Source organism: Dermacentor andersoni, chromosome 7 (genome assembly GCF_023375885.2).
Source record: "Dermacentor andersoni chromosome 7, qqDerAnde1_hic_scaffold, whole genome shotgun sequence".
NCBI classification, from domain to species: Eukaryota; Metazoa; Arthropoda; class Arachnida; order Ixodida; family Ixodidae; genus Dermacentor; species Dermacentor andersoni.
Window position 1 is genome coordinate 23044828 of NC_092820.1, and position 18111 is coordinate 23062938.

At 45.7% G+C, this 18111-nt stretch overlaps 1 protein-coding gene across 3 annotated transcripts in view; it reads right to left on the reverse strand.

Moving 5' to 3' along the window:
* The window catches only part of LOC126535524 (G patch domain-containing protein 2-like), a 109371-nt gene that overhangs the window by 87200 nt on the left and 4060 nt on the right, over nucleotides 1-18111 (reverse strand). For all 3 annotated transcript variants that reach the window (XM_050182336.3, XM_050182337.3, XM_050182335.3), the window contains exon 2: nucleotides 13260-13599. In XM_050182336.3, coding sequence (XP_050038293.1) covers nucleotides 13260-13589 — 330 coding nt within the window. In that variant the 5' untranslated portion in view covers nucleotides 13590-13599. The remainder of the gene's footprint in view (nucleotides 1-13259; nucleotides 13600-18111) is intronic.

Here is an 18111-nt window from a genome sequence, read left to right on the forward strand (position 1 = left end):
AGATCCCGGCGGAGAAAACCGAGGGTTCGATTCGTGGCATTGGCTAAGTTAATGACATGATGTGACCAATTTAGGGTAGTTGAAAAGGTTATGCCGAGGTATTTATACGAGTCTACGGATGAGATTTCAGCGCCGTATATGGTGTATTTCCCTGATTGGTGATGCTGTCTGTGATGGAAAGAAACTAGCGAGGTTTTTTTTAGTATTTAAAGACATCAACCATTTGTTACACCATAATTCAATGCGTTTTAGGTCATCTTGAAGCAAATGCATGTCTGAAGTGTTAGTTATGCGTCGATAAACAACACAATCGTCTGCGAACAATCGAATGTTAGAAGAGATCTCAGTAGGAAGATCATTAATGTAAATTAGAAAGAGTAGTGGTCCGAGAACTGTGCCTTGTGGTATGCCCGAAAGGACAGAAGATCTTTTAGATGACTGTGTGTTAGCAAATACAAACTGTTGTCGGTTAGTGAGGAAGCTACGTATCCAGTCTAGTACAAATGGATTAATCTTGAGACGGGAAAGTTTTAGGAGTAGCCGTTGGTGTGGAACTTTGTCAAATGCCTTTTCAAAGTCTAAGAAAATAGCATCTACAGTCGAGGTTAGAGCTTAGATCATGAAAAAATAAAGCTAGCTGGGTGTCACATGAAAGACCATTACGGAAGCCATGTTGAGCTGGGTGAAAGAGGTTATTGGATACTAAAAAGTTTACCATCTGAGAGTAAATAACATGCTCCATTAGTTTGAAGGATGGTGGGCAGATTGTTCTAGAGAAACTGGCCACCCTGTGTACGCAATGCCTCATGACCTCAAGCGTACCGGAATCTTGGAAGAACGCTAACATAATCCTAATCCATAAGAAAGGGGACGCCAAAGACTTGAAAAATTATGGACCGATCAGCTTACTGTCAGTTGCCTACAAACTATTTACTAAGGTAATCGCAAATAGAATCAGGAACACCGTAGACTTCTGTCAAGCAAAGGACCAGGCAGGATTCCGTAAAGGCTACTCAACAATAGACCATATTCACACTATCAATTAGGTGATAGAGAAATGTGCGGAATATAACCAACCCTTATATATAGCTTTCATTGATTACGAGAAAGTGTTTGATTCTGTCAAAACCTCAGCACTCATGGAGGCATTACGGAATCAGGGGGTAGACGAGCCGTATGTAAAAATACTGAAAGATATCTATAGCGGCTCCACAGCCACCGTAGTCCTCCATAAATAAAGCAACAAAATCCCAATAAAGAAAGGTGTCAGGCAGGGAGATACGACCTCTCCAATGCTATTCACAGCATGTTTACAGGAGGTATTCAGGGACCTGAATTGGGAAGAATTGGGGATAAAAGTTAATGGAGAAAACCTTAGTAACTTGCGATTCGCTGGTGATATTGCCTTGCTTAGTAACTCAGGGGACCAACTGCAATGCATGCTCACTGAGCTGGAGATGCAAAGCAGAAGAGTGGGTCTAAATATTCATCTTCAGAAAACTAGAGTAATGTTTAACAGTCTCAGAAGAGAGCAGCAATTTAAAATAGGTAGTGAGGCACTGGAAGTGGTAAGAGAATACATCTACTTAGGCCAGGTAGTGACGACGGATCCGGATCATCAGACGGAAATAATCAGAAGAATAAGAATGGGCTGGGGTGCATTTGGCAGGCATTCTCAAATCATGAACAGCAGGTTGCCATTACCCCTCAAGAGAAAAGTGTATAATAGCTGTGTCTTACCAGTACCCACCTACGGGGCAGAAACCTGGAGGCTTACGAAAAGGGTTCTACTTAAATTGAGGACAACGCAACGAGCTATGGAAAGAAGAATGATGGGTGTAACGTTAAGGGATAAGAAAAGAGCAGATTGGGTGAGGGAACATACACGAGTTAATGACATTTTAGTTGAAATCAAGAAAAAGGAATGGGCATGGGCAGAACATGTAATGAGGAAAGATAACCGATGGTCAGTAAGTGTTACGGACTGGATCCAAAGGCAAGCGTAGCAGGGGGCGGCAGAAAGTTAGGTGGGCTGATGAGATTAAGAAGTTCGCAGGGACGACATGGTCACAATTAGTATATGACCGGGGTTGTTGGAGAAGTATGGGAGAGGCCTTTGCCCTACAGTGGGCGTAACCAGGCTGATGAAGATGATGACTTGAGCTAAAAGCTTCCTCTTAACAGCGAACGTCGAAGCAGCTAGGCCTAGCGTTGCCGCGGTGGTGGCTGTGGCTGCATGCAGATCTGCGTACGAGAATGCCGATGGCGCTGGTTCGAAACGGCGAGGTAATCAAAACAGCGGCAGTGGTGCCTTTGATTAGTGCAGTTTCGGCGCTGCGATCAGGGGAAAAAGTCTGGAAAATCAGATGGGAAACGGCTCTTGCGTACGAGATTTCGGACGTTCTTGCACAATGCCTCTATGGGGTACTTGGTGGTGCCGCGAAGCCGGCCAAATTATCGGGCATCCGGGAAGTTGGTTGTTGACTGTACACTGGCAACTCCTCCAGCTGACGACATGGCGTCAAGGACGATTCGTTACGATTCCTCTCTGTTACTCGAGCCAGCATTGCTGCTACTTTCATTCCTTTTCAATAAAATTACAGGTAATTTTCCCTGATAAAAGCACAAATTCCCCAAGTTTTCCCTGACTATTTCCAGACTACTCAATATCTCTGAGAATTCCCGGTTTTCCTGGTTGGTGGACACCCTGACATGTCGCACCACCTAGCAGTGGCGGTGAGCACCCGCGAGCAGGCCCTCACCGCCATTTCACCTTTGTCCATGCAGAGCTCAGGCCCACCTGAAAGCCTCCGTTTCCAATTTTTCAATGGATTCACCGCGGCCTCTCGGCAGCTCTTCCATGAGAAGAGTGAACAAAATGAACTAGGGCAGGTACTGCTGCATGAATGGTTGTCACAACTGCAAAAGGGATGTCGGCATCAAATCGTACCGCTTCCCTTCAAGACCATGGGAAGCAACCCAGCGGCTGAAGTGGATCGTTGCGGTTCGGCACGTAAAGTAAGAGTCACTCCTGTGAATTTCTGTTAAACAAACTAAGATGTAAATGCAAAAAAAAAAAAAGAAATACCAGCAGGCAGCATCCGTAAAAACGCAAAACTGCAAAAATGCATGACCAATTCCCGCTGTTGTAAATTGGTTTAGATAGTTTAGCTCGTCTCGCTCCAAAACAAATGCACAGTTGTCGTTATGTGTCAAATCTAGCTTCGTAAGTGCTCCGTACTGGAGCTTTGCATGCACTGTGCTTTCTGTTATGCATTAATAAACCAATGTGCAGCTCCTTTCTCCGCCAGGATCAAGACGAGACTGCTGGAACCGGCCTTTCATGCCATTGTTTTCTCGACCTTAGAACAGAACTAAGGCTTAAGTGCACCTCAGCACATTGTTCAGTCTTCTAGTTGTTTAGTGCCAGCCGATTGTTATGTTTCAGCAGTGATGTGCTCTCACAATGGAACCCAAACAACAATACCAAAATATGCTCGAGGCACTTTGTGCACGGAGAAAGAAGCACTCACCTGCCAACTCGCCAAAACTTCTACAATTGTGAGGTGCAAGGCATGCTCCAAGTCATGAAGCTACAGATGAAAGTTGAAAAACCTCTGCGGCCATACTTGTGTGCTTAAGTGGAATAAAATAATGATTTGTTCACTTATAATGACTTCAATGCCGTAAGCATGCTTGCTATGTTTTCACGACCTGCGGTGGTTGCTTAGTGGCTGTGGCCTTGGGCTGCTAAGCACAACATCGAGGGATCAAATCCCGGTCCCGGGGGCCACTTTTCGATGCTGATGAAATCCGAAAACACCCATATACTTAGGGGTCCACGTTAAAGAACCCCAAATGGTCCAAATTATTTCGCAGTCCACCACTACGGCGCGTCTTATAATCATATCATGGCTTTGGCACGTAAAACCCCACAATTAAGTTAATTTAATTTATGCACTTCACTGCGATGTCTTCACCATTTACTTCTTTGGAGTGATGTACATGGTTGTAGTTGTAAAGTTAACATCCATTCTCAATCGTCAGTGGTCGAAAATGCGCCTCAATGTTTTTGACTGCCTGAAAACCACAATTTAGAACGACTGACGCCGTTGTCGGATGGAAAGAGGACTTGGTACCTAGAGCTACCCATGCACTCATGTACTCACCAATACTCATGTACTCACCAATACAGCCTCATTTCGTACACTGACCCCGGAGCTACCCCTCTACCCAGGCTGACTGGGCGGGGGGCTTTGGTTCAGGCCAACGGTCCTTCCCGGACAAAGGGGCTGTTGTGGTGCAGCACAACTGAGTTACTGCACTCAGCACACAAACAGCCATGTCGTTCTTACAGGCGAAAGCCTGACTGACCCTCGGACTGCCTTGATACAAAAGAGGTCAAGGCATACAACCATGAAGACCACCAAAGCCGTCCGCAGAGCAGTGCGACCACTCGAGGGTGCGCCACGACTGGTTCAGTCCCTGGGTTCCACTGAGCCAAACAAAACCCTGTGGATCGACTGGCACACGTAGCCGAGTCGAGCGACCTTAGGAGCATGCATCATAACTTAATGGAGAGCTTTGCACCTGACTTACCAAAAATCACGGCAGGACGAGCCCTCACCTCGAGAAACTTCTTGTCGCCGAAGCAATGCCGCTCCCGGGTGAGATGGAACCAGACCTCCTTCCGCGATTTCGGAAGCACTTCGTGAAGGCCCGGTGCCCGTCCCCCAAAAACCGCCTCACAGCGTGCGAACCAAACTTGGTATGAGCACTCGACAAGAAGAATCACGAACTGGTTGATCGCCTGTTCGGGCAAAGGGTGAAAAATTAAGAAGTCTGATAAGGAAAAAGTCTGATTTAGCGCTCGTCCTGTCGTCTTCTCTGTCTGTGTCCCTGTTATTCGCGCTAGCCTTTTGATTACTGATAAGGAACACCTAGGAGCCTAAAAAGACTAGCAATCCTTTGAAGAAGAGCTGCAGGAAGCAAACAAAGATATGAACTGAATCTTCACGACCGCTACAAAAAGGGCACATTCCGATAGCCAGGATGGCTGTGAAGGGCCTGTAAATCAATGGCAGGCACCCTTGCACCAGGGGGTGCATGAATGTAGCTCGCCTAGCGTCGAGGAAACTGGCCATGATGAGCTTCCAGTTTGGCCTGTGAATGGACAGATCGTACCTTTGGCAATGCGGGGGGGGACCTGAGGTGAGGATACCGACCAATTCTTGGAGTGGAGTTGAAGCTACGTCGATGCCGGGGTGAACCTTGCAGAGGCTTACCAGAGAATTGGTAGCTGCCGCATAAATGGTGGACGGGGAACCGGAGCGAGGCACACAGTGGGAAAATGTGCTCTGCGAAAAGAAGCAGAATCAGGGGCTAAGAAAAAAAAGGAAGTAAAGCTTCGAGTCAGGAGCATATGCGAGTTAAGAGCGACCTGGGTCCACATGATGTGTAGTGCAGTAGCCATGATGGTCAGGTGAGGAATTTTGAGTCCTCCCTTATCCTTGGGCAACTTGAGCACCTGCCGAGCTACACAACCAGTTGTCCCCTTCCAGAGGAAGTGAAAGAGGACCCACTCCAAGATAAACTTGGTTCGGGTTGAAACAGGAGACAAACACGCCACATATGTAAGGAAGGAAAACAGAAGTGAGCGAAGAATCGTTGCTCGAGCTGTCAATGCGCATGACAACGCGCTGAATTCCTGAATCCTGGTTTCAAGCTTCTCTTTAGCCTGTTGCCAGTTTTCCGGAGAGAGACCGTCTGGTTTGAATTAGAAACATAGAATACACAACCGAGTTTTCACAGGGAGAGCTTGAACGGGCTGCGAACTGGACGGAGTGGAGTGCAAGTACATGGCCGCACTTTTCGACTTATTCAACCTGGCACTGCTTGCCTCGCAGTAACTGTCCATGACATCCAAGACGATGCAAGCTGATGCCTCGTACGGGACGACAATGGACAAGTCACCCGCATAGGCAAAGAGTGCAACCGGAGGGGAACATGGTGGGAGGAGGAATGTGCCACTTCTGCTGTCACAGGACAATCTGCAGAAGTGGTTCAAAAGCGAGTACCTAGAGGGCAGGCGAGAGAGGCGTACACCACGCCCCACAATGAACGCCTCCGAGATGCGATCCTGTATGAGAACAGCAGAAGTCGGTCAAGAATACAAAGCCTGGACCATCTGCCAAAAACCCACACTAAAACCAGCCTCCTCCAAAACCCAGAAAAAGTACCCATGACTAATGATATCAAAAGCCTTCTCCTAATCGAAGGAGCACAGAATACCTGGATGTTTCCTGGTATTTGCCCACAGGAGAAGGTCCCTCACTGCTGGTATGGACCCAAAACAGTGTTGAGTACTGGCGTGAGTCACATACACAGACACTTTGCCATGAGCTTGTAATCGCAGTTCAGAAATGTGATTGGACGCCATGCCCTTAGATGGGAGTTTCTCGACTCATCCTTACAAAGGATAGTGATTAGCCCCTCTCGTTGAGACACTGACAGAGTCCCTTCACTGTGTAGCCTGTTCACCAATGATGTCAACAGCTTCCCTAACAGTGTCCAAAACTTCGCATAAAATTTGACTGTCAGAATATCGCATTCTAGACTGCGATTATGCTTCATAGACTTCAAAGCCGAAAATAGCTAGTCCTCATCTATGGCTGAGTCACAGACGTCCAGCGACTCAGCTGGTGAAACAAATGCAAAGAGCTGGAGAAGCAACTCATTCGGCACACAAGGTCATGTAAAACTGCCTCGCCAGTGCAAGAACTCCATCTGGTGAGTCGACTATGCTACCATCACTTGGATTTACTAGGAAAGAGAGAGTTGTGCTCTTCCTTGAAAGATGCCAACAAAGGAAATTTATGCTGCACCACACTTCCATTTCCCACTGCTCTGCTCCAGTTTTAGCTCTCAAGCCATCCCAGCGTCGCTGCAGGAGAATCCAAAGTTCCTTTCGGAGTGAGGCCAGTGCTAGGGCAACACCAGGCCCGCTGGACAGTGGCATTGAGAGCAGGAGGAGTGCGTTGTATATGATTTTAATCTCCTCGCGTTCCTTGCGTGTTTTCCCGTTTCGCGTTGTTCTCACATTTTCACATCGAAACTCGGTAAGGACTCTGGCAGAGAGGCCGAGCGCACTCTTCGGTTATTATGCAATGCTTTGCGACTGGCGTTTGTCGAATCCTCGATGACATCGAAAAGCAGACTTTGTATCGTCAGAGAAGACTTCTGAGCTGTTGCTGCTTACTCATGGGGAGACTTGGATTTATGTCGAAGTCCGGTTCGAATACTATGGTCGTCGGGGTAGATGCAGTAGAATCAGAGAGGACAAACGCATTGCTGGTTTCCACAATTTCCTCGATGTACAAGATTGTCGTGCCCTAGTTGATGTGCTTGAACTCCTGGCTGAAGTTGGTTAGCATCACTTTCGCTTTCCCTCCGTGCAGTCGAGCGATTCCTCTTCCAACGCAAATTTTACGGTAGAGCAGGAGACGGTCGTCGCCCTCGATGACGCCTTCTACGTCCGCGGGTGTTTCAGTGCCGACAGAAATAACAATGCTGGAGCAAGGCGGGAAGCTCACTTGATGTTCGAGCACACTCAACGAGTGGCAACTACGAGAGCTCTCCGGCGGTATCACTTGATCTTCCAACAGCGTTATCGACTTCAGGTCGATTATTTCGCCGTGTCGGTTCGGGAAGTCCTTGCCAAGAATGACGTCTAATGAACACTGTTTGAGGATAACAAAGGTAGCAGGGTAAGTCCAGTCATGAACAGCAATTCTTGCCGTGCAGATTCCAGTCGGCATTATGAGGTGTCCTTCAGCGGTCTGAATTTGAGGGCCTTCCCATGCAGTCTTAACTTTCTTCAACTCAGCAGTGATGGGTCCAGTCATGACAGAGTAATCGGCTCCTGTGTCCACTAAGGCTGTGACTGTATGGTCATCGAGAAGCACTTCGAGGTCAGTAGTTCTTTATCTTGCGTTACAGTTAGATCTTGGCATCGGATCACTGCTGCAGTGCGTTGACCTGTGGCTAGTACGTGTCGTTGTTATGTCGTCTTTAGTCGGTGTATTCTTTGCTTCTAGACTTCGTCGAGATGGGAGCGTCTCGCTGATATGTCGTTGAAACAGAATTTTTTGCATCTTCATCGGTGGCAGAGGATCTTCATCAGCTCGACAAACCGCAACCTCACCTCCATCACTTGCTGTTTTTAGCTTTTCGGATATGGGCTCACAGAGCGGCCCTGGGTTGGGCCAGTGTATGGTCGCCTTTGCGGCGACAGGTAGCAGCCTCATGAGAGCAAATGGGTCAGTCGTTGAGGACTCCACTGAGTGGCGGTGAGGTAGTCTGCGATGTCCCGTGGGCACTCCCCAAGCTGTGGACATGGTGCGTTTATGAGGAACCCTCTCAGTCCCAAATCGCAGTATGGGCATCGACGGTACACATGGCCATCTTCTCCGCAGTGATAGCAGAGCAGGAGGTGGTCGGCGGCTCGCCAAATGTCGGTCTTCCTCATGTAGCTGCGCTGGGCAACGGGTGGGTGTGCTGGCGGCGGCAGTGGTGGACGATAGAATTGCGGCGTTACAGGCCCCTCGCGCGGACGCAGAGGGGGCCTTTATGGCGGGCGACGGTGGCATAGTTACTCGCTTCCAGCACAGGAAGTGACGATTCGGGCTGAACTTCGGAAACACCCAGTAACCATCGAAGTTAGTCCTTGACAATGTCAGTGACTGAGGACATCTGAGGTTGTGACGAAGGAAACACCTTGCGCAGTTGTTTGCGCACAATGTCCCTGATGGTCTCTTGGAGATCGCCGGAGTTCAGTGCCTGGGTTGCGCACTGCGTCGTGAGCACTTGGCAGTTATGTTGCCCAGTCCACATTTCCTGAGTTTTCTCAATCGTCGTTGCCTCTGTCAAGAACTCAGCTACGGTCTTCGGTGGCTTACGGATCAGTCAGGCGAAAAGTTCTCGCTTTACACTTTGCATCAAGAAGCGGAATGTTTTCTCCTCGGACATTTCCGAGTCAGCGTGCCGAAAAAGACAGGTCATCTCTTCCATGAAGATGGCGATGGTCTCATTGGGTAGTTGCCCTTGGGTTTCCAGCAGAACTTCGGCTCTTTCTTTTCGGACAACACTAGTGAAGGTTCTCAGGAAGTTACTGCGGAACGACTCCCGATTCTCAAATTAAGTCCTCACGGCATCTTCCAAGGAGAAGGACACATGACGTAGCTTATCCTCAGAGGTGCATTTGTTGAAGGCCAAGATACTTTTGAAGGGTTGGAGCCAGGTTTCCGGATCCTTCGATGAAGCACCACGGAAGGTAGGAGGCTTCTTGGGTTGTTGAAGCACGATGGGGGACGCTGGGACTGCCATTACGGTTGTTGAGCTGGCCACGGTCTTCCTGGTCGTATCAGGCAGAAGTCCGTGTTCTGGGGGCAGCCCTTGCAATCTGCGGCTAGCTCGCTGGTCTTGGCCGACGTTGGTGTTGTCTTCGGGTTTGGATTGCGGCTTTGCGGGGGCGTTCGGTACATGAACGTAAAGTACCTCCACCAAATGTCACGTAGTAGTGATGGTGAAGAAGGCAGCAAAACGGTGATTGACGAAACTAGCATTTTATTGGGTGAACTTATGCCCTCAAAAACAGGCTACACTCAAAGAACAACGATAGTGGCGAACACAGTCAGCAATTGTTGAAAATCTGGTCTGCCGGTCAAGTGCATTGGCTTTTATACAAGAGCCATCGAATGTTCCAGAGAAATCGCTGGTGCCCGCATGTCCTCCAGAAGGTTCTACATCATTCGTGTTGCACATACATGCCATCAGATTATGCAAGGTTCGGTGACAACAGACAGCTGACAGAACCATCAATAGCATTCCAGAAACTTCCGATACATGCAGGCGCATCCCCCTCTGAGCGATAACATTTGTTAGACGGTGAAAAGTGCTCCCCCGAAAAAGATTGGAGGGAAACCAACAAGTCTGTGTCGATACAAATAAATTTCCAACTGATCATGCTGTCCTTAATAATTATTTCGCTGACTTCTGTAACTGGTCCAAAGCATGGCAAATGAATATCACCTTTTCCAAAAGTGTCTTCATGTCCTTTATACGACGCTTTCCCTTCCTTCTTTGCCTATGCCTTTAATAATATTACTTTAAATAGAATGTTCGAATTCAAATACAGTATTTAGGTATCCTACTAACACACAATTTTTCATGATTGTAACGCATTGATGTCACCTGGAACAAGGCCTTTGAAAGACTAGGCTACTCACATAGTACGGTGGGCCTTGCTCCTCAAGAAAATAAGCTTCCAACATATAAATCCCTCATTCGCTCCACATAACACCTGAATCTACATACATTTAAAACATGTGTTGTTGCATTTTGCCTCCACTTCATTGAAATACAGCCACTGTAGCAAGTGCTGAAGATGGCTAAACCTCATCCAGTGCTCTCTATGACCAGGCCATCGCAATTCATTCCAGATGCCAGTGTCGGCAGAAATGGTGTAGCATACTGCAGCATGCATCGGATATAGAGGAGACTACTGACACTTTTCGCAGCGATCCCGCGGGCGCTGCCATGTTTGATCACGTGGCAACGTGTCCATTGCTTGCCTCAAATGACTCCGCATTTACAGTGGAGGTGTACAACACTGGTGCGGCTAAGCAAACCTCTGTTTCAGAAGATATCATAGACCATCACTGCGTGGACGACCCGAAGCTTTGGCCGCAGCTCCAGAGAACATGTAAAAGCACTTTTGGAGCTGGTTAAGCTATGTCCAAACCGCGCCAGTAGCGTGTATGGTACTTGCTCTAAGAGCAGGGCTTAATATGTGTTCGAAGCTATTCAATCTTTCCAGTTAAGAATTGAATCAGAATCAGCGTGTCTTGCTCTTCATTCTGTATTTGGAAAACATTTTTTGAAGCAGCGGCTTGTCACGTTTCTGACTCGGTAAAGTTCCTCGTTGCAGTCACTATCCGATTATTTTCTGCTAATCGCCTGCAGGTATGCTCAGTTCTGATAGATTTGTTCTTACTGCACACAAAGCTTGAAACGCAGTTGTTCTGTGCATTGTAATACTATGTAGCAAATTTGTATTGTCACTAGTAACTCGCTTAATCTTGTGGACTGTCACTAACATTCAGCTTCAACCATTCACATGCTGTCGACATAGTCCACCAACTATTGTGCTTATAAAGTGCACATATATTCAAGTATGTGCCCATTCTCTTATTCTTGCTATGTTGGCAGCAGAGTGGACGTAAGTTTGCGTGCTAGTGGCGGCAGGCATGTGTAGATGACATGCGCGAAACTTACTTTGACAAGAAGTGGCACTACTCCCTTTGTCATTCTTTTACCAACGGTACTCAATCTTGCCAATGTTCTAGGGTTTAAGTCCTTTCTTTAGAGGTTAGCTATACAATGCTAGAGGATAAATGAAGTCTTTTATTCTTGGCGAAAGTCATGCATCAAGAAGGGTCGGCAACACAAACTATCCTTACATAGCAGCAGTCCATGAGCTTGGTCACACAGATTCATTCTACTTCTTAATATGCCAGTCACTATTTTCGCAGCCAACTACTGCACACGTCTTCAATCCACCGCTCCCCAATTTGCAGCACAATTGGAGCCCATTGCACTAGCAAAAACTCAGTTTCAGTTGCATTTCTGACAGCTGATCGCACAGAAGCAATGTAGAAGCAGTAATAGTTTCATATTTGTGTGCTGTCGCTAAAGCCACGTGCAGCGCGTCGCCAAAAGCGCCATCTTGTTTCTCTACAACAAATTGCTCTGCGAAAAGAGCCAATAGAAGTGCTCAGGTGGATTACACTGAAGTGTTTGAAAAGTCTCTGGTGTAATGGAGGAATTCCATTACATACAGTGAAGCGTTTCGCAATGTCTTTGGTAGATTTAAAACACTGACAAATCAGAACCCTAGGGCTTCCAAGGGGCATGAGAACTCACTCATGCAGCTTCCCTATTTTCGATTTGTGGGCTATTCGGATTTACATATCACAGCGAAGTATCTTGTTTCTTTTTTTTCCTTGCTTTGTTTGTATGTTCTTTATTTTACTTCCAATCTTGTGCTCCACCACAAAAGTGGTAAAAACAGCAGCTAACACATTTCCTTGGGCAAGACAGTATGAAAGTTCAAGTTTGTACAGAGTGAGCAGACAGAGAAAGTCAGCCTGTCTTGTTCCTTGCTCTGTCTGCTCATGCTGTATGTACTTGCAAAAATAGCAGGCAGGTTTTTCTGCACTTCCAAATAAAGCTACCGTAAAGGCCAAGACACAGGTCATGAAGCAAACACAATTTGCTGTTTCCCAAGTCACTGCAATGGCACTAGTTTCATTTTTCATTTCCTTTTAATTTAAACACTAATTTAATCTTACTAAAGGATAAAATTGTGTGATCAAAAAGCAAGAAATTATTTCTTCAAACAGTTGCAAACGTTCATGTGACACTACCCCTTAGTGAACATAGTTACCAGCTCGATCTGCAGTCACTTCATTTGTTTTGTCCTGTTAACACATTTGCCCTGATTCCTGCTTTGAAGTGCAAAGCAAAAAAGTCGCAGTTTTAGCCAAAAGGCAAAGCATTGATTGCAATAGCAAATAAGTAGACAGGTATATGAAGTAAGGATAGTAGATTTATCGGCTGTATAAACTTGTAAACATTTGCTTACTAACTAAGTTAGCATGGTGTCACGCGTGCACAGGTAAACATGAACATATCCCACTTGATGACCATGGAAACTCACTGTCAAAACGGTGGAGTGAAGAAACATGGCAGCAGCAGCGCGCAAACTGACCTCCATGCTGCATCTCGCTTCGACACGAACTAAGTGTCGAAAGCACAGTGCAAATGAAGCTACCAGCACTAGGCGTACTTTGTCCACATTGCAGATTGCTTTCAAGATATGGGCGCCCACGTGCTGTACGCAGCAGCCCCCGAGTAGAACGAGTAATCGTTAGCATAAAAGAAAGAAGAGGCACGCAGGATGTATTAGAATAATTGTTTGGGTAACCCCCGAGGTGTCAAACTTCTTTTAGAGTGAACTTAATTTCTCTACTTTATGGTAGTTGGCAACCAGTTTGTATTAACGGTTCTCTCTCTTTCTGCCTGAGTGGCCCATATGTTCCTGTGTGGCGTGCCTAGCCACATTTTCTTTTCATTCTCTCAGTTTTGGCAAGGAAGACTCCCGATTGAAGAGCATATGGAAGTTGAAAAAGGGGGCTCACCATCCGAGGCACGGCCCGTCCCTCCAGGCTGGACTCGGAGTCATCTCCAGACACAGCGCTCACGGAACGGGTAGTCTGGCATGTCGTTGAGGAAGATACAGCCCCTTGCAGGCGCACAGCGTCGCCATCTGAGGGGGGCAAGAGGGTCTTCTTGGACCACCACTTGCGCTGTGGTGGCCGCGGGTGTCGTTGGCAGCGGTGTCGCTGAGCAGACGAGGAGGACTCCTCGAGGGCGCTAGTCAGGTCCTGGACAAGCTCGTCCATGTTGTCATAGTCGTACGGGGTCAGCACTCGCAGACGCTTGATGCCCTGAATCAACGCCCGATCCATCGGGCAGCAACTGCACAAGAGCAAACCAGCTTGATTCCAGTCACTGTGGTTAAGGAATGACACAGAGCATACCACCTCTTTGTCTGCCATGCTGTTTACTTAAACAGTATGACAGATGTTAGATGAGCATAGGACTGCAGAGGTCAAAAGCTGCGAGTACAGTCCTATGCTTTTCACTCTGTTGTGCTTCTTAAGCACCATATGATGTGGTTTTTATCACAACACTAGTCTATCATCCACTGCAGACAGGAAAAGCATTACCTCATTTAGAAAGACAGTATCCCACAAGAAATACAAGTAAGCCTAGCTGGCATAAGTAAACAAGGTTCAATGCGTGTGTTGCTGTCAAGACACAGTTGGTAAAAGTTTGTAACATAATGAATTGCTTCTGCTCAGACAGCTTTTGTCTTAATTTGCACTTTCTGATGAAGAAGCCGCATGTACAACCACCACTTCACTACCACCAAGTAATGGTACTACCAAAGAGGCCATTGCCATAGTAAAGATAAAATATCCTTTATAATCCTATTAGTGAGTTACAAAATTGAAAAGGCTTAACCACTTGTGGCAGACAACACAGCTCGTCTGTCGCTGCACTTTTCTTTGTTCAGAAGGTGGAGCCAAGTCGAAGAGACCTCGGATTGGGTACCCAAGGTGTTGAGCTTATCAGAGGATTTAGACTATATGGTTAATACTAGAATTAATTACCTGCAAGTGCATTTCAATTGTATTTCTAAAGTGCTGTTTGTCCAATAACTTTAGGGGATGTCCCCGTGGACGACGCCATTCTCACAGGGAGTGACAAAGACGTCAGCACTCACTCTTTCATTTTATTTTGCAATGGCAGTTCAGTAATGATGAATAAAGCCCTGCAGGCATCCCCTTTTATGCATCATTTTCCGTTTCTCTGTGGCATCACTTTGCATTATACTCCCTTCAGGTGTCCCATGTCCACATTTGTGCGCACAACTTGTTTTTCATCCTGGTGTTAACAGCGCAAAACGTAGACTGGACACGGGACGAGGAGACGACACCACAAGTGCTGGCTTTCAACTTAAACCATGTGGTGCCGTCTTCTCGTCTCATGTCCCGTCTACGTTTTGTGCTATTAACACCAGGATGGAAAACCAACAAGCCCAAGTTGCTATTCTAGCAAACTTGTTTTTGCTGCTTCTATCAAGTGGTGGGCAAAAAGCAGCAGACATTGAGCTTCAGATGAATTGAAGCCTTTGCATGCTCAACGTGCTTTGATCTCATTTCCAATGTACCCAGTACTGCTACAGACCACTTTGCTGAAGGTACAGGTTTTGGCGGCCCTTCTGAGCGGACCGCTTCTACTGCATGGCTGTGACTCGGCGGCTACGTGCGTGGACCAGACCTACGAGCCTATGCATCTTGGGAATCATCGGTGGCCTTGCGACTGCGCATCAACGACGATTGATGCGGATGTGTTCAATGAGCTGACTGCAGAAACTCTGACACGTGCCAGGTGTCCGGTGATTGAGGTGCCTTACGTTCCACAAGTAACAGCGTATTGCTCTTTCTCGACAACTGTGACGTCACATCACGTGGCTCACCGAGCTCCTTTAAATGAGCGAGCAACATCGCCTTTATTCAGTGGGCAGACCTGCAGCAGTATCGGCAACATGTTCAGCAACAACTTCTGCTTTGCTCTGCAGGTTAGTAAAAACATTCCTATGTACTGTTACCATAGTGATGACCGGTTTTTGTTGCTGCTGCCCTGCCCACAGAGTATCAAATGTACTTTGACAAACATTGCGTTACTGCCTACTAACCACTTCTTTCGGGCAAGAGACAAACCCAGGACCTTCTGAAAAGGAGCTGCTATCAGAACTACTAGATGACCAAAATAAGGTCCAAGGAACTATTGAAGGAATTGTCGTTACACAGAATGAAATGAAAGAGCAAATCTCGACACTAAGCAATAGAGCAGATGATATTGAGCAACAGTTATCCAGTTTGAGCTCACTGCCGGAACAAGTAAGTGAAATTAAAAAAAAAAACAATTACAGAGTTTGACAGTCAATTATTATTTCTCACAAATAAGGTGGTTGAATTAGAAAACCAAAGCCATCGCAATAACCTCATTGTTTATGGTTTAGAACAGTCGGGAAATGAGACGTTTGAAGCACTTGAGAAGAAGATAAAGGACAACCTAATAACAAAGAAGATAGGTATAACGCCTACAGGTACTGAAAGACTTCATAGGCTTGGCTGTAAATCCAATGGGAAATCTAGGCCGATTATTATAAAATTTCATGACTATCGGGAAAAGACGTCCATTTTACATGCATCCCACAAACTAAAAGGCTCGTCGTTGTCTTTATCCAAACACTTTTCAAAGTGAGTTCGTGAGGTGCATACACTTTTGTGGGACAGTGCAGCAGAAGAAAAAGTAAGCAGCGCTAAAGTAAAGCTGGTCTTCGATAAAATCAGCATAGATGGTGTTCTGTATGCCTGGGATTCAGAAAAAAGAGAGCCTATCAGATTGATCAAAAGGAAAAATAAGTGACAGAAACAACACGATACTTCCTTGACAGTCCTGAACATTAACTGCAGAAGCGTAATTAATAAGGCAACCGAGCTTGCGGGGCTTCTTCTTTCTAACAATTCTGACATTGCTGTGCTGACTGAAACTTGGTTACATGATGAAATTTTCGACAGCAAATTCGTGCCTGCTGGGTACAATGCACTCCGGAAAGACCGCATTGGTAGACTTGGTGGCGTCTGTATTATCTACAAAAAATCATTATGTATTTTTAGGAAGCCTGATGTGTAAAATGTCGAGTGCATTTTTAGTAAAGCTTATTGTGGTCGAATCAGGTACATCATAAGCATGATGTACAGGCCCCCTTCCTCTTCCCTGTCAGTTTTGGATGATTTAAAAGTTTACATGAACACGTATACAAAACCTGGTGATCGGATAATTCTTGCTGGAGATTTCAACCCGCCTAATATTGACTGGTCCACAATGTCCCTCGTAGGCCATAACAACAAAACAGGTGATGCTATGTTGGATATAGCATTTGCTTTTGATTCATCTCAAGTTGTTGGCGAGTACACTAGGATACACGACAGTTCTAAATCTATACTATACCTTTTCTTCGTGAGCGGATCTACTAGTACTAAATCAAAATGCAAAATTGTCACGGGAATCTCCGATCACCAGGCCGTACTCCTTACCTTATCTGATACTGCTATCGACAGAAATCGAAAATACTTGTTTTCGTAACTTTTCACGCGCAGATGACACATCGATAATCAATGTCTTATCTTTTCGTTTTGATAGTTTTTCAACGTCAGCAGCAAATGTAGACGATTTCTGGATTTCCTTCAAGGATCTCGTATTGATGTGCATTGACCATATTGTGCCAAGCATCATTAAAAAGGTAAAACGTGAGAATCCCTGGATTTCTCATACTTCAACAGAAATGTGCAGAAAATTAAAACGATTTAAAAAGAAAAAGCAAGCAGTTACCCATCCTAGGTGTCTGCAAGAAAAAATTTCCCTTCTTAATTCAGATAGCACTCGATAAAAAAAATTATTTTGGCAACTTGTTGCCTAACTTCATTTCAACTTCACCAGAGAAATTCTGGCACACAATCTCTCCAGTATTCAGATTCTCATGCATTTGAAGTCAACGGCACTCTAACACATGACGAAAAAGAAATATCTGCTTTTAACAAATACTTCAAATCTGTTTTCACTAATGATAATGCCAGACTGCCCGCTTTCGAAACATGTTTACCTCTGATGCCTGATCTTGTCATCAGCGAGCAAGGTATTATTAAAATGCTTTTGAATCTTGATACCAAGAAATCCCCCGGACCCAATAACGTACCAAATGTATTCCCAACTAGGTATGCAGAATGGGTAGCCAAGTACTTGTTTATATTATTTTCAAGATCTCTAAACGAAGGACAGGTTCCGAATGACTGCAGGGCGGCCAGAATTCAACCAGTTCATAAAAACGGTACGAAACAGTGCATCAATAATTATAGGCCAATCTCACTAACATCGACAACTTGCAAAATTATGGAGCACATAATACATACCCACATCTCTGATTTTCTTGAAAAACATGGTTTTATTACAAATCTTCAGCACGGATTCCGGAAAGGATATTCTACTTGCACTCAATTAGTTCAAACTGTACATGACTTTTCTAACTCTATTAATAACGGAAACCAAACAGATGCCATTGTTATGGTTTTCACAAATGCATTTGATAAAGTTTCTCACAAGAAGCTGATTTCTAAAATTAATAGCACAATAAAAAAATGACAAGATTACTAATTGGATTTCAACATACTTGAGTAACCATCAACAATATGTCACTTTTCATGACCATTCATCTCAGTCTCTTTCTGTCGACTCTGGCATCCCTCAGGGTTCAGTGCTTGGGCCCCTTCTATTGATCATTTATATAAACGACATCTCAAAAGACATTCCAGTTCATATTAAATTGTACACGGATGATTTCGTGCGCTACTCAAAAAT